Raw genomic sequence first — 17,155 nt, 5'->3', positions numbered from 1 at the left:
ATAAAAAAAATAAAACGGAAAAAAAAAAAGAGCCTACCCAACTTCCCTTTTGATGAGTCTATATTTTCCAAGCAACTTTTCTGAAATAAAAGATGACTTACCCAAAGAATCCAATGGGATGATTGGCACACAACTTAAAAATGATGTCGATTGTAATTTTTGGTTTCTCAAGTAGACTTTGCAACTAGAGGAGAGATAAAATGACTGGACAAGAAGAATATGCAAACTATGAAGCTAGATTTCCCTTTGCAAATGAAAAAATTAGTGCTTTAATTTGTCAATCCGTTCCTTGTGGGTTTGGTTTTCATGAATCATTTCAATAACAACGGCTCACCCCTGCCAGCTCCAGTCATTTCTTCTATACTCATAGGAAGAAAATTAAATATGTAAATGAAAAGAAAAAAGGTATACAAAGGCCCAAGAAAATAAAATAAGGTGATCTCATAAGCATGACAGGAAGGGACCACACAAATGGACAGTCTAAAAAGATTTATTTTCCAAAACAAAAGATGAAATCTCAGAAGCATGATTCTTAAAAGTTCTAACTTTTATACTCAGCATCATGTTTTAGCAAATATGTCTTATAAAGTCTCACAGAATTAATCCTCTCAATTTCAATTTATGAGTCACTAAAACGTATCTCAAGAGGAAATATAAAAGAATTGATATTAAGCTATTAATTGTTCATCAGCTCCTTTCTCTGATTTAGTTTCTTTCTCTTTTTTTTTTAACTAAACTAATGTAGAATTGTATTTGATAACATTGAGTTTTCCTTTCTTTGAACATAGTGAAAACTTGCATAATTATGAAATTTTTAAGTGGTTAAACCTTTTGCTATTTATTTTCATTTGAGTCCAGTATATTATTATATATATTCGGAACTCAAACTATTCATCTTCATCTTCAACCTTCAATTAAATTCCACAATGCAAACCTCTTGGCACTAAAACCACGTTTCATGTTTATTCAACTGAGCCTGTGTCTTGAAAAAGTGTTGAAGTTTAGGGGTTTTCTGGCAAGAATCCACGTTCTGACATCACCTGAACCATGGCAGGGATTGGCTGTTGGAAGGCAAAGAAGAGTTTATAGCCAGCAGGGGCAGGAGAATGAGTGAGAGAGAGAGAAGAGGAAATACTCAATCCGTGCTACTCTCTCTGCCTGCCTCCTCACTCCTGAACTGCCAAAGGGTAAGGTTTAATATGACAACTTCATTATCTTAAAATCAAGACACTCCACGGTTTCCAGCTCTGGACTTGTCTTTGAATTTTTCATTTAAATATTGATGTCATTTTATTGCATTGTGTAGAATAGCTATGGATTGATTTAACACTTGTTTGTCATTAATTCAGCACCTCAGATACTACATTCTCTCCAAAAGGCATGTAAATCAGTTCTTAATAGCATGCACATGAACTAGAAAGTTATGCTTCTTACTTTCTATCTTTGCACCTCATAGATAACTTTGTTTTCTCATTCTGATGCATTCAAGATAATCTGACTGAAATACTATTTTGCAATTGCAATTCCGCCTAGATAAATGCAGATTTCTCCATAAATTATACCTAGCCTATACTTCACTTATGTATGTTACCTTTTCAATATGTTATACATTTGGTTTCAAAGTGTAGATATCTATAGCTATAAAATCAGTGCAGAAATATATATATATATACATATATATATATTACTAGAGAAATAAATAATTTTGGTAGTTTATCATACTCATCCCAAGAAAAACTTGTAATTAAATTCTCAAAACTATCTTTTAACAATGTTGGAATTGTTGTCTGGGTTAGTCGTGGTCACTATAGAGGTCTTTGCTTTTTGGTGAATCACAAAGTAAATAAAATAAGATTTACGTAGGCAGCCAGTTTCTCTTTAATTGAAACACTTGGTTCTTTTTTTTTTTTTTTTTTAATTCCTGCCATGTTTTTTCATCCGGTTCTTTTTATGGTTTGTTGTGAGAAATTTATGTAATCAAGATTCTTTCTACAGTTCTATTTATTCAGTTTTTAGCCCTTTAAAATACTATAAGTATTGCAACCTTTTTCATAAAGGTGCAAAACAACCAACTTCCTGTTTGCAGATGGGCTCGTTGCCACTGGTGGCCAAGTTCAAAACGTTATTCAGAGCACCCCAATAGCAATCAATGGAAGCTTCTTAAACAGATGGGCCACTTTCAGGGGCAAAGCATCTTTATTCCCATGTGGCCATTAAGAACTTTTTCTAAGACAGAGAGATCCATGAGGAAGTGTCTAGGCACCAAAATCAAAAGATCCACTCTGCTACCCAAAGAGCATGACTTAGGATCTAAGATGGTTTCTACAGGCATCAAGTCTTACTCTGTGCCATGTTTATTTTAGTGTCAGACACTCAATAATGCAATAAAAGATGCAATACATGCAATACATGCAAAAGATGCAATACATTTTGGGTGATCAGGGCAGAATACAAAACTCACCTGCAGGGTGCAATATATGACATGAATTTTATCCATTTTTAAATCTTACTTTTCAAAGTGCGTTTATGGGGAAAACTGCCAACACCATTGCATATTGCTTCCAAAATGTCACCAAGAATGTGCCAACGGTTAAATAAGTATGTCAGGGCAAGTGGGTGAGTGTTAGCAGGCTTTCAGCTACGTTTGTTCAACCTCGGTTATGATAGCATTTTTAAATAGAATTTTATTAAACGGAGTAAAATTAAAATGCAATAGGATTTCACTCTCTGTCTTTATTCTATGGAATTTTATGTGGAATTGAGGATCTCTGCAAGGCTGCAAGCCCCAAGATTGTTCAGGAACTAGTCCCACTTTGAGAGCTGCATCTTCAGGGTTTTGTAGAATCAAAGTCTCCATCCATGTCTATCCCCCTGTCCCTGGAGAGTCCCCAATCTGTCCCACTACAATCTCATACACAAGCAGATGGAAAGCTTGCATGGAACTGGAGAACAACTGAATTCGAGCAAATTTGCCCCCTCACTTCCCAACGTGAATCTCTGAAAAACTCTTCTCGTGAAATCACCCTTAGGGGCGTGGCTGGTGGATATCACAGTCTATGAGAATAGTATTTCATAGGTAATAGATCCTTTCTGCCCACTACCCACAAAATGCCAATTACTCCAAGATATTCATGGGAAAATGGCTCCTACTTTGCATTTTAGTCCAATGGAATTAGTTCGTGAGTTTTTAGTTCAAAACCTATACAGAAGCTGGAAATTACCTGCAGAATCATTGGCATAAAAGAGCTCATTTCAATGTATTGGATTTCTGCTTAGTTTTTAATTATAAATAAACAAGGCATGTACGTACACCAACAATTCAATTCACTTAGTGGACTCTCCTAGGTCAAGGATATGAAGAGACGCCCCACCCCCAAAAGGTGAAATGTTCTAAGTGTTCAAAGTCTCTTGCAGTGATTTAATAGTTTTCCAATGACAAATCCCAGAAAACAGGTTAAAACCAAATATGGAACTCCAGATTATTCAAGCATATGGTAAAGTCAGTCTATACTACTTAAATGGAAGGGATAATTTGAAAACAAAAACAAAAACTTGGTTTTAAGCAGTCAAAATGATAATTAGAAATGAAACATTAAATGCTTCATCTTTGAGTATGTGCAAAAGAGCTATTCTCTTAGTTTGGACATTTATTAACCTTACTGCTTCATTAATTCCAGAAGCAATCATCAACATGAAGACTGCTTTAATTTTGCTCAGCATCTTGGGAATGGCCTGTGCTTTCTCAGTAAGTTCTTTATTAAAAAATCTACTGTTATTTCCATTTTTGTCTTTTTATGTAAAAGAAAGGGTATATCATAATTAAATGTTCTTTTAAATAGATGAAAAATTTGCATCGAAGAGTCAAACTAGAGGATTCTGAAGAGAATGGGGTAATTGATTTTTTGCATACTTCCTTGGCCTGTTCAGAATTACTCTAGGTTTACTGTACATTAAACATGAATATATCATTATTTTGTTTATGCAGGTCTTTAAATACAGGCCACGATATTATCTTTACAAGCATGCCTACTTTTATCCTGCTCTAAAACGATTTCCAGTTCAGGTAAGTATAAAAATGAATTTTCCTTCAGTTTAATGTCCATTTTAATTTAAAGGGGATCAAATTTAACTACCAAACAACTAAATACAACCTTTACTGAAATTCAGCCAGGAAGACTGCTTACTACAAAAAAAAGATTGTTTTTCTTATAATAAAATAAGGTTTATTTCTAAGTTCTCTTTTAAAACAGAAATCTACACAGAGTGAAATCATTTGGGTCCAGTCCAGCATGATCTAATAAAAACAAACACCTTGGTACATTCAGTTCAAGTGTCTTCGCTAACTTACTGACAAAAAGAGGGCAGTTTTATCAGTTGTTGACAATTAAATCAGTGATAAGATTGTCATATTACAGTTGATTCAATACTGTCATATAGTTGTTTTATATTCAGTACTTCAGGCCAGGCGTGGTTGCTCACACCTGTAATCCTAGCACTCTGGGAGGCCGAAGTGGGAGGATCGCTCAAGGTCAGGAGTTCGAAACCAGCCTGAGCAAGAGGGAGACCCTGTCTCTACTAAAAATAGAAATAAATTAATTGGCCAACTAAAAATATATAGAAAAAAATGAGCCGGGCATGGTGGTGCATGCCTGTAGTCCCAGCTACTTGGGAGGCTGAGGCAGGAGGATCACTTGAGCCCAGGAGTTTGAGGTTGCTGTGAGCGAGGCTGACGTCACGGCACTCACTCTAGCCTGGGCAATAGAGTGAGACTCTGTCTCAAGAAAAACAAAACAAAACAAAAAAAACTTCAGAGTCTTTTAATTGGCAGGAGAAAAAAAGTTCACTTCATAAACATCATAGACCACTAAAAAAAAAAAAAATTGATAATCAATGGTAATTGCTGAAGATTTTCTAAACCTTTGACTTGTGTGGGTCACTAGAGCAAGGTGTCATACCTGAGAACATAATTATACTGGAAGCTCAGCCCAAAAACTACAAAGGAAAGAGAAAAAAATCCACCAAGTGTCCTAACAAGCTTGTGAGAAAAAAACGAACCTCCCCTAAAATTTGTAAACAAAAAAAAGGAAAATAACTAAAGCTAAAAATAAGAGTTTCCATGTTGACTGAGTTACCTGTCAAGAGTCCTTTGAGAAGTGGAGGGTGTGGTGTTGATTTTAAATATACGACACACCAGAATGGCGCTGTTTTTAGCACTATAGGGTTTGGGTTCGAGACGCCAGCTGGGCACCATTTGACCCAGGACTCTTGGGACATGGAAAACAGTTGGGGTACTGAAAACGATGGCCCAGCACAGTGGCTTGGCATTGCATCTTACCATATGCTGGGCCAAGCCAGCTCCAACTCATACAATGGCAGGAAAAATGATCATCTTAAAGTATTTCTAGCACCATCGTAATTATGGGGGATTTGCGTGGCCACAGAAATATGAGCATGAATGATACAAGAATGGTGGGTTTTCAGAACTGTCTTTCATTCTTTGGTTCGCCTCAGCCCATAAATAAACAGTGCTCATTTGAAAGTTTGTTCTGCTCTCTTTGTTTGTACGAAATGGAGATGATTGTAAATACAAGTTTCTGATGAGCTGCTCAACTTTTCTGAAATACCAGATACTTAGAGATATTTATTCCCATTATTTTTACAGAGGTAGATGCAGAGTCCAATTAAAATGTTCATATTGACACAATATTGGAAGTTACATTTTTTTTGATATTGATAGACCTGCAGTTCATCAGAGACCAATTGATCTTTAATATACAAATTTCTCACAGATTATACACAGATAGGCCCTTCTTAACTAATGTAGAACAAGTGAGTAAGGATAGTTGGTTTTTGTTTTGTTTTGTTTTATTGAGACAGGGTCTCTGTGGCCCTAGCCAGAGAACAGTGGTGTTATCATAGCTCATTGCAACCTCAAATTCTTGGCCTCAAGCAATCCTCCTGCCTCAGCCTCCCAAAGTGCTAAGATTTCAGGAGTGAATCACCGCACCTGGCTTAAGATAGTTGTTTTAAAATAAAACTCAGGAAAATGTATCTCCCAATCAAACTGTCCGACCTAGTATATTTATGATGTATTCTCCTACTTTACAAAGTTTGATTTTTCTTAAGTATATTAAGTAAGGTATTTAGTGCCCAAATTGTCTGCCCCAAATGCATGAAGCTGTATTGGCTTTGAGATTCATGTTTTATTCAGACAAATCTGTGTTTACATGCAATCACTTCTAAAATACCAACTTGTATGAAATATATGGATTTCAGAACTATCAGCAGTCTACTATAGCGTATCTATCTGCTAGGCTTAGAAACAAAAATATAAATAAGCTCGACATCCTAAGCTTTTTTAATTGAGAAAATTGTTTTTTTTTTTGATGATTCAAATGATATTTGTTTAGTGTATGAAACTCTAAGGGAGAAAGAACTTCATCTTATATTTCTCTTATCAGATTGACCTCAGCTATAATACAAGAGTTTTGAGTTTTCAGAATTGTCTTCCATTTCAGAAGTCTTTCATATGAAGAAACCGATAGTGCCTAGGGACAAACTGGTAATAAGGCATATGTGGGGAAAGGGGGGGAAAAAGAAAATGCCATGGCTTTAAGGCATTTTGTACAGCTGTTAAATTGTTCTCACTTTTAGGAAGAAAGCTAGGGTGAAGAAGCAGGTAAAATGACTAAAACACAGCCCCCCCCCTCGAGAAAAACAGCTCTGATTGCATAAATATCCTGTCCTCTATATTTAATTTAACTAACAAATAGAAAGAGTTCAAATATAATATCTTGCTTTATTCGCCCTCTTGGGATTGGGAAGACACAACCAATAAGGTCATGGGCAATGGAAGAAGAGGTCTAATTCTTCTCTTTTCCACCCAGAGTTATTCTTGGCTCAAGGGGACGAGCATTCCCTTTCCCTGGGTGAATGACTTGGCCATCTGAAAAATCAGGCCAGCAGGGACAGCTCTGAATGGAACTGGGACACCAGTGTGCTCACAGGCCTCATTGGTAACCCAGAGGCTAAAGGTCCTTCTGCAGGTGGATTTTCTAAATGCAAGATAACTTAACTGCGCCATCAGGATCAAAGCTAACATTTGAAATTTGCAGAGAAGAAGATGGCAGAATCTTAAGCTGCGTACCTATCTGGACACCTGGTGTCATTATGGGTGCTTGCAGAAAAAGGAAGGAAAATTCAACTGAAGTTATCCCTGGGAGAGAGAGGAAGAACGTCCCCTCCCACCGTTAAGGCTCTGAGAACAGATGTTTAGATTCATAGTTCCTTTCAAAACACAGCAAAGCTCATTTACTTATATTTTTATAGACAGGATGTTTGGATTAATTCATTCAATACTGTGCTTTTTAGAGAAAGAATGAACCCTATAAAAATCTCCTAAATGAATAAATTTTTCTCATATATAACCTTTGTCTCACATACATAAATGAACCTCATTGGGGGGATTAACTTTAATTAGATCGAAAGATACTAAAAGTTATATGCAAACTTAATTGCTTGAAATCAAATTTTAATTTAAATTCACCAGGAGAACTCATCATTTCAGAGAATCATCCAGTAACAACTTATATTTTATAGTAAGCTGAATCTCACTTCACTCACGTCTTAAAAAACAAAAGAACGGGGTCTGTCTCAGCCCAAGATCTGCCTGGAACTGGTTGGCAAAGTTACAGCTTTGGGGGGCTTCTGATTCATTCTCAATAAAATTAAAAGGTTAGGTCAGATAATTCCCTTGTTCTTTGAGAGCTAAACAAGTCTGTGATTCATTGGTCTAGTTTTGATGCACAAAACATTTCAACATATTGTCGATGCTTTGGGAGTTGAAAATGAGGTGTCCCAATTTATATCTTGATTGTTGTAAAATGCTACTTCTTTTTTTTTTTTATTTCAGCATATTATGGGGGAACAGATTTTAAGGTTTCAATAAATGCCCTCCCTCCCCCCACAAGTCTGAGTTTCCAGCATGACCATCCCCCAGATGGTGCACATCTCAAAATGCTACTTCTTCTCTGACTTCATTTCATAGAAATGAACAAGCATGAGACTTGTTCTAAATAAATAAGTCAATCAAGTTGGTAATACTAATACTAATATTTAGACCTGTTCTGAGTAAATCAATCAATCAAGTTGGGAAGTATTTGTGTGTGTTTTATCTTATTTTTCAACCAGCAGGAAATTTTAATTGCTGCTGCACAGATAATGTATGCATATTTATTATTTTTAGGGCAGTAGTGACTCATCTGAAGAAAATGAAGATGGTGATAGTTCAGAAGAAGAGGAGGAGGAAGAGGTAAGTAATCCTGCAGTCTTTTCGTAACAAACCAGACAGCCCCAGAAAAAAAAAAACTAGGAAACTAGCATACTGTAGTCTGAACTCAGCAAAAAGCCATTGCCATCTTACCAACTGCCCGCGGTCTTCTGTTTTGGATGAGTAGAATGTTCTTTAAATCGCAATCAACTAAAATGACCTGTTTAAAACACTATTGCTGTTTGGGGTTAAAGTTACCTAGAGGTAGTGCACAAAAACAAAAATGTCTCCATTTTAAGGGAAAGAAGTATACAATCTGATAAAAAGCAACAGAGAATAGTATTTATATTTAGGCGGATAGAACATGATGACAGAAGACAAATAAATAGTCATTCTCAACTCAGGGCAATATTTGTTTTAAGGACCGGACTTTAAAAAAATTCAATTTACTAAGTGAGTAATGTGTAAAAGCTGGTTTATATTCTCTATAGTGTTATTGTGATTTACCTGTCTTTTATAATCTATGGGGTTGTACTTTTTAATGGGAATTTCATAGGTCTTTTTGTGTAGTAACAGAAGTCATGTTTTTATAGAACTGAAAATACTCAAGATGCATAAATGTCTTCCTGCAGAGTTCTACAAATTAGTGTAATTCATGGCTAAGATTCGTCTGCGTATCTTGGGAATTGTGCTAACATGTTTATAGCTGACACTCTTGCCTAAAGAAATATACCAATTACGATGCATTTTCCTGGAGAGTCAATTATAGCTATCCACTGGTTGGCAACCTTCTAAATTTAGGTATTCGTAGAAGCTATTTATGAATGAACAATGACAGTCAAAAATGGGTCATGTATAAACATCAGCTATACTGAAAAGAAAATGGTGTGGTGGCTTAAAAGCTGACAAATCATTTGTTTGGGTTTGTTTTTTGTTTTTTAACCATAAAAGTAACATTTCCTGTATCATAATTTATTCTTTTTTTTTTAATTTAATTTTAATTTTATTTTTTTGAGACAGAGTCTCACTTTGTTGCCCAGGCTAGAGTGAGCGCCGTGGCGTCAGCCTAGCTCACAGCAACCTCAATCTCCTGGACTCAAGCGATCCTCCTGCCCCAGCCTCCCCAGTAGCTGGGACTATAGGCATGCGCCACCACGCGCAGCTAATTTTTTTTTTTATATATATATTAGTTGGCCAATTAATTTCTTTCTATTTATAGTAGAGACGGGGTCTCGCTCTTGCTCAGGCTGGTTTCGAACTCCTGACCTCAAGCAATCCTCCCTCCTGGGCCTCCCAGAGTGCTAGTATTACAGGTGTGAGCCACCATGCCTGGCCCATAATTTATTCTAATAGCTTGAAGGAAGGCCTTACAAGAATGTCAAGCCAGTACCAATAAAAAAAATAAATAAATAAAAAAAAATGCCACCTACTAAATCCCATGACATTTTGCCTGGAGTTCCACATAGCAATCTTACACAAGACCAAGCTAGGGTTATCCACTTAACTATAGCTATTTGCAGTACAGCAATTGTAAAGTTGCCTAGCCAACTAGATTTCCCAATTAGATTGCATATAGTTGTTCATTTGCTGTGATGATAGTGTGTGGTTGAGGGTGGAGGAAGATTATGACTCCTTTGGGTCTCTGATGAAATCACATGAACCCCAAATTTTGCCAACATATATGGTATCCGGTGAATACTTGTTGGTTTGATTTTGAAACATCAGAGGAATAAATACTCCAAAGGTCATTCATTAAAAGTGATAATGGGCTGGGCGCGGTGGCTCACGCCTATAATCCTAGCTACTCTGGGAGGTCCAGGCAGGCGGATCGCTCAAAGTCAGGAGTTCGAAACCAGCCTGAGCAAGAGCGAGACCCGCCTCTACTAAAAATAGAAAGAAATTAATTGATCAAATAAAAATATATAGAAAATATAGACGGGCATGGTGGCGCATGCCTGTAGTCCCAGCTACTTGGGAGGCTGAGGCAGGAGGATCGCTTGACCCAAGAGTTTGAGGTTGCTGTGAGCTAGGCTGATGCCACGGCACTCTAGTCCGGGCAACAGAGTGAGACTCTGACTCAAAAAAAACAAAAAGTGATAATGGAAAAGTGGATGAATAAAACTGAGAGTCTTCCATCCTGAAGACATTCTGAAACTTTTTTTTTTTGCCCCATTTCTTCTCCAAAATTTTTTGTTAGCAATTCAGGTTCAATACAGAGTTCTCAGGAATTGCATTCACATAAAGAAGGTATCTAGGTGTATTTTCTCTTTGGTGATCGTACATATTTTTTCTACTCCTAAACTAGTTAGCCTCGCTTTTAAAAAAGCTATTATTGAGATATACATAATAAAATTATAATAAGTATACAGCTCATTGAAATTTCAGAAATTGAACCCACAAGTGCAAGTCACCCTCGAATCATGCCTTGTTGCTTCATTCTATTGGTTAACTATCCCCAACCTTTGGCAACTGCTATTTTGAATCCTAATAGGTAGCTTACTTTGGTCTGTTTTTACATATTATAAATGTGGGATCGTACAGCATGCACTCTTGTGTGTGTGGCTTCCTTGCTCTCAACTTTCGAGATTCATCCATTGTTGTTCTGTAGGGGTAGACTGTTCATTCTCACTGTGGGTATTTCACCATGTGAACGTACCACCACGAATTACGCTTCTTTTGATGGGCATTTGAGTGGTTTCCAAGCTTGAGCTGTTACAAAGTGTTGCTGCGAACGAACATTCTAGAACTTCCTCTGGTGGATAGACGCGTTTATTTCTGGAGGCCATTTTGCGTAAAAGTGAAATGTCTGAGTCAAAATATACTCAGGCATATATATATATATATATATATATATATATATATATGTATATATATATATATATATTCAACCTTAGCAGGGACAATCAGCTTTCCAAAGCACATGTACTCATGTGAATCCTACTGTCAGTACATGAGGGTTCCAGTTGCTCCATATTCTCACCATCACTTGTAGCCATTCCAAGTGGATTAATCCTATCTTTTTAAGCATAAGTTAGTGCTACATTTTTCCCCATCCAATAAGGTACACGAAGCCCATCAACAAATTGGCCTATTTTCCTCTGAAACTCATCTGCAGCAGAAGATTCTTAAATAAAGTATCTGGGAAAAGAAAAAATGTAGAAGTTGAGATATCGGGCCTTTCGTTGTGACCCAGCCACCAATGAGCTGCTACCTTGTCACCTCAAATGCACCATTTATGTCATTAGACCTGAGATTTTTCACCTGTGAAATGAAGGTATAGGATCCAACTAGTATATTTTCCTTCTCTGAGGATCTTCCCAAAGATGCTAAAATTCATTTCTTTTCTTCTATCCCTGGAAGGCTGAATCTGCTAGAATAAAGCATGCACAGGAAAAAATAAACAGCATGGGGTTGTGAGATATTTGACACAATTAGTTTGGTGGCTGTTTTCAGATGGACTCTGGTAGTACCAAGGCCTTTCCATGAAATAGCAGAATTTACAAATTTGATGAAACAAATTCTGCTTCAGACATTTTGTTTTAAGAATAAGTCAGGCTAAATCCAGGTTTTCTTTGTTTGTTTTGAAGTCTTAAAGTTATCCTAATATCACAACCTCTTTAAAGAATATATATACCAAAATGAATTCAAGTTTTCAGTACTTATTTAAAGTAAATGCTATTCTCTATATATGAAATCTTGACATTTATTATTAGCTGTGAATCACATTAAGAGATGAGCAACCAGGTGCAGTGGCTCACGCCTGTGATCCCAGCACTCTGGGAGGCCGAGGTGGGAGGATTGCTCAAGGTCAGGAGTTCAAAACCAGCCTGAGCAAGAGCGAGACCCCGTCTCTACTATAAATAGAAAGAAATTAATTGGCCAACTAATATATATAGAAAAAATTAGCCGGGCATGGTGGCGCATGCCTGTAGTCTCAGCTACTTGGGAGGCTGAGGCAAGAGGATCGCTTGAGCCCAGGAGTTAGAGGCTGCTGTGAGCGAGGCTAATGCCACGGCACTCACTCTAGCCTGGGCAACAGAGTGAGACTCTGTCTCAAAAAAAAAAAAAAAAAAAAAGAACATACACTCTTTTTTTAATAAAAATTAAAATAAAATAATAGAAAGCAGAGATATCTAACACATATTATCGTGTGATGAGTAGGATTCAATAACTTTGAGTTGAGTTCTTAGAAGTGAGAATAAAATATAAAATAAAATAATAAAAAATAAAACAAAACAGAAAGCAGAGGTATCTAACACACACTATGGTGTGATGAGTAGGATTCAATAACTTTGAGTTGAGTTCTTAGAAGTGACAGGTGCAAATGGCACCAGCGGGGAGGCAGAACTGTCGCCTGCGGGCTGTGAGCTAGCTGAGGAATACAAAGTTGTTCCAAACAACAAACTTCCAACAAACGGTTCACGCCTCCAGCCAACTCTTGAGCTGTTTGTTCTTCCAGCTAAACCCATTTTTCTCGCTACTCACATTTTCACCAGGAGGCTTCGAACGAAGAAGGAAACAACGAAAACTCAGATGAGAACGAGGAGGAAGAGTCTGAGGCCGACAACACCACGCTTTCCGCTGTGACCCCCGACTATGGGGACGTCACCCCAGGAACAGGGTTCGCTGCGATCCAGCTGCTCAAGAAGGTAATGATGAGATTATTCCTCCAAAACGGAGCTATGGCCATGCCCACTCTATGGCAGGTCGAATTTGTTTTCCCTTCTTTACTGAAGTCTAAGGTTATCCCAACGCTGTATTTATATATTTATGATGTCTCTTCATTCACTCATTGAAAAAATGAGAGTAAATACAATTTCACTATCTACAAATAAGAAGAGGCTCTTGGCTGGGCACGATGGCTCAAGCCTGTAATCCTAGCACTCTGGGAGGCCAAGGCGGGAGGATCGCTCAAGGTCAGGAGTTCGAAACCAGCCTGAGCAAGAGCGAGACCCCGTCTCTACTATAAAAAATAGAAAGAAATTAATTGGCCAACTAACATATATATATAAAAATTAGCCGGGCATGGTGGCGCATGCCTGTAGTCCCAGCTACTCGGGAGGCTGAGGCAGGAGGATCGCTTGAGCCCAGGAGTTGGAGGTTGCTGTGAGCTAGGCTGACGCCACGGCACTCACTCTAGCCTGGGCGACAAAGCGAGACTCTGTCTCAAAAAAAAAAAAAAAAAAAAAGAAGAGGCTCTTCTCATGTTATTGCACTGACTTTTTACAAATGACTCAGGGGTCCTCGAAATTTTTTTATTTTTATTATTTATTTATTTATTTATTTTGAGACAGAGTCTTGCTTTATTGAAAAATAAAATAAAATAGAAAGCAGAGATATCTAACGCACACGATCATGTGATGAGTAGGATTAAATAAATAACTTTGAGTTGAGTTGCCCAGGCTAGAGTGAGTGCCGTGGTGTCAGCCTCGCTCACAGCAACCTCAAACTCCTGGCCTCAAGCGATCCTCCTGCCTCAGCCTCCCGAGTAGCTGGGACTACAGACATGCACCACCATGCCCGGCTAATTTGTTCTATATATATTAGTTGGCGAATTAATTTCTTTGTATTTATAGTAGAGACGGGGTCTCGCTCTTGCTCAGGCTGGTTTTGAACTCCTGACCTCGAGCAATCCTCCCGCCTCGGCCTCCCAGAGTGCTAGGATTACAGGTGTGAGCCACCTCCCCCGGCCAGTCCTCAAACTTTAAACAGGGGGCCAGCTCACTGTCCCTCAGACCGTTGGAGAGTGCGCACTGCGGACCCGGGACGAGTCGGCTGCTAAGCAGGACAGGCAGCGGTGGCAAAAACACCTGGTGGGCCGCATGTGGCCCGCGGGCCGTAGTTTGAGGACCCCTGTTTGACACTATAACAGAAGACTAAGGTCATCTAGGAGTAGACAAAAGGTCTGAAGAGATACCACTGCATTCTAGGGAAGAACAGGACAGATTAAGGGAGTAGCAAAAAGCTGTAGTAAGGGGCCTGGCGCGGTGGCTCACGCCTGTAATCCCGGCACTCTGGGAGGCCGAGGAGGGAGGATCGTTTGAGCTCAGGAGTTCGAGACCAGCCTGAGCAAGAGCGAGATCCCGTCTCTACTAAAAAAAAAAAAATAGAAATTAGCTAAACAACTAAAAATATATAGAAAAAATTAGCCGGGCGTGGTGGCGCATGCCTCTAGTCCCAACTATTCGGGAGGCTGAGGCAGGAGGATCGCTTGAGGCCAGGAGTTGGAGGTTGCTGTGAGCGAGGCTGACACCACGCCACTCACTCTAGCCTGGGCGACAGAGTGAGACTCTGTCTCAAAAAAAAAAAATAAATAAATAAAGCTATAGGAAGAATCTGCCCCCCAAAAGGCTGATGGAGCACATGCACATTTTACCCCCATAGAACCCCATGACAAAGGTTCTTAACTCTGAAGGTTCAAAGCTGTCACCAAACCTTCTGTAAGTTAAATTGACTTTGAGTTAAATTGACTTCGGTTCAAAACGACACCTAGGCCGGGCGCGGTGGCTCATGCCTGTAGTCCTAGCACTCTGGGAGGCCAAGGCGGGAGGATCGCTCAAGGTCAGGAGTTCAAAACCAGCCTGAGCAAGAGCGAGACCCTGTCTCTACTATAAATAGAAAGAAATTAATTGGCCAATTAATATATATAGAAAAAAATTAGCCGGGCATGGTGGCGCACGCCTGTAGTCCCAGCTACTCGGGAGGAGGCTGAGGCAAGAGGATTGCTTGAGGCCAGGAGTTGGAGGTTGCTGTGAGCGAGGCTGACGCCACGGCACTCACTGTAGCCTGGGCGACAAAGTAAGACTCTGTGTCAAAAAACAAAACAAAACAAAAAAACCCAAAACAACAAAAAAACAAAAACAAACAAAAAAACCACAACAACACCCAGAGCCAGGCTGGGTGTCGGACAAAGCGACGACTTCAAGTTTTACATTTTTTTTTTCACACCTAGATCTGTGTTCTTTGCAACTTTTCCGTGCAGGCTGGGGCTGTGAGAAGCAAAGCCACCAAACAGGAGGAAAGCGACGAAGAAGAGGAGGAGGAGGAGGAGGAGGAGGAGGAAGGAAAGGAGGAAGACGAGGCAGAGGTGGACGAAAACGAGCAAGGCGTCAACGGCACCAGCTCCAACAGCACCGAGACGGAAAACGGCGACAGTGGTGACGGCGGGGAAGGGAGTGTCACCGGGGCCGCCACCTCCCCAAGCTGGGGCTTCCGGGCCACCACCACCTCCCCGCCGCCCGAGGTCTATGCCACCACCTCCCCGCCGCCCGGGAGAGCCACCAGCCCTGCCTACGGCGGCGACTACGAGCAGACGGCCACCAGCGAGTTTGACGACGGCTACGAGGTCTACGACAGCGAGAACGGGGACCCTCGCGGGGACACTTACCGAGCCTACGAGGACGAGTACGGCTACTACAAAGGGCGAGGCTACGACGGCTATGAGGGTCAGGATTACTACTACCACCAGTGAGGCCCGCCCCGGGGGACCAAGGCGTCCCTGCCGGCCTAGGCACCTTGGCCACCGTCTGCCAAGCTCAACTCAGGAAGGGGCAGTGTGACAAGCGAGCCCCTCGCCGTGTCCACAGGGTGCTGCCACCCGTGTGGCTCCCCGGTGACCCTCGGCAGTCGCTTCTGCAGAGGCCGTGGGCTTCCTGTCGCTTTCCCCTGGGGTGTTCTGGAAGGTTCCTTCGTTGTGCTGATGTCCTTGATCCAGTTAGGCACGCCCATCCCTGGGATGGGATTCTAGAAACTTGTTTCCAGGTTGAGCTCTAGAAATAGTAGTTTTTAACGTTTGCACTATTGCTAACTGCAAAAAAAAAAAAAAAAAAACCCAAAAAAACAAAAAAACAACCATACTCTTTGCGCAAGAACTGCTTCTAAGAAGAAATTCGTTGACATGAAATGACACTGTATACAATAAATGTGTAGTTTCTTAATCGCCCTACCTACCCAACACTGTATATTAGACTTAATGATCACCCTCGTGTATTTTTTTTTTTATGTGAGCCCTATGTATATTCTATCTACGAGTTTTATCAGAAATAAAAATGCAATCCTTCAAACATGTCACAACGAAGGGAGAGGTCCCCAGTGGAAAAAGGTGAGACAAATGGGAGACGATTGGGCTTAAAGAGAAAAAGCTGATTTCCACTATGGTTAAAAACTCAGAGGAGCTGTAACATTTTCTCGTGGCTGAATCAACACAGCCATCTATACATTATGGCTTTTATTAGAGTTGCCAGGTGTAACAAATGTAAATATAGAATGCCTATTAAATTTGAATTTCAGATAAACAATGAATAATTTTTTAGTATGGGTATGCCCCATGCAATTTTTAGCTTCCATGAAATATTTGGGACATATTTATACTAAATAAATGATTCACTATTTATCTGATATTCAGCTTTAAATGGATGTCCTGTGTCTTATCTGGAAACCCCACTCCTACTTGATTTGATTTTAGGTGGGGCAGGAGGCAGAATGGGGTAGAAAACCTACACGCAAATATACACACACACAAAGGAGGGTTGATACCCAAAGTCTTTTTTTTTTTGTCCTTTTTATTCTTATTTTTTTTATTTCAGAATATTACAGGGGTACAAATGTTTAGGTTACATGAATTGCCTTTGCCCCACCCAAGTCAGAGCTTCAAGCGGATACACAAACTCTTAACAACCATTTACACCTTTAATGTAAACCTGAAAGTCATTTTATTTTATTTATTTATTTATTTGTTTATTTATTTATTTATTTATTTATTTATTTATTTATTTAGACAGAGTCTCACTCTGTTGCCTGGGCTAGAGTGCCGTGGCATCGGCCTCGCTCACAGCAACCTCCAACTCCTGGGCTCAAGCGATCCTCCTGCCTCAGCCTCCCAAGTAG

General features: G+C 39.6%; 1 protein-coding gene across 1 annotated transcript; it reads left to right on the top strand.

Moving 5' to 3' along the window:
- Window positions 1-1,122: 1,122 nt before the first annotated feature.
- On the top strand, window positions 1,123-16,332 carry IBSP (integrin binding sialoprotein). The gene is made up of 7 exons (XM_012774071.2): window positions 1,123-1,187; window positions 3,678-3,745; window positions 3,840-3,890; window positions 3,986-4,063; window positions 8,246-8,311; window positions 12,766-12,918; window positions 15,252-16,332. Exons 2-7 carry the CDS (start codon window positions 3,692-3,694, stop codon window positions 15,738-15,740), a joined length of 891 nt encoding a protein of 296 aa, XP_012629525.2. The 5' UTR covers window positions 1,123-1,187; window positions 3,678-3,691; the 3' UTR covers window positions 15,741-16,332.
- Window positions 16,333-17,155: the final 823 nt, after the last annotated feature.

The sequence above is a fragment of the Microcebus murinus genome, chromosome 29 (assembly GCF_040939455.1).
Source record: "Microcebus murinus isolate Inina chromosome 29, M.murinus_Inina_mat1.0, whole genome shotgun sequence".
Lineage (NCBI taxonomy): Eukaryota > Metazoa > Chordata > Mammalia > Primates > Cheirogaleidae > Microcebus > Microcebus murinus.
Note: the sequence above shows the minus strand (reverse complement) of the source record. Positions and strands in the feature narration are given on the sequence as shown.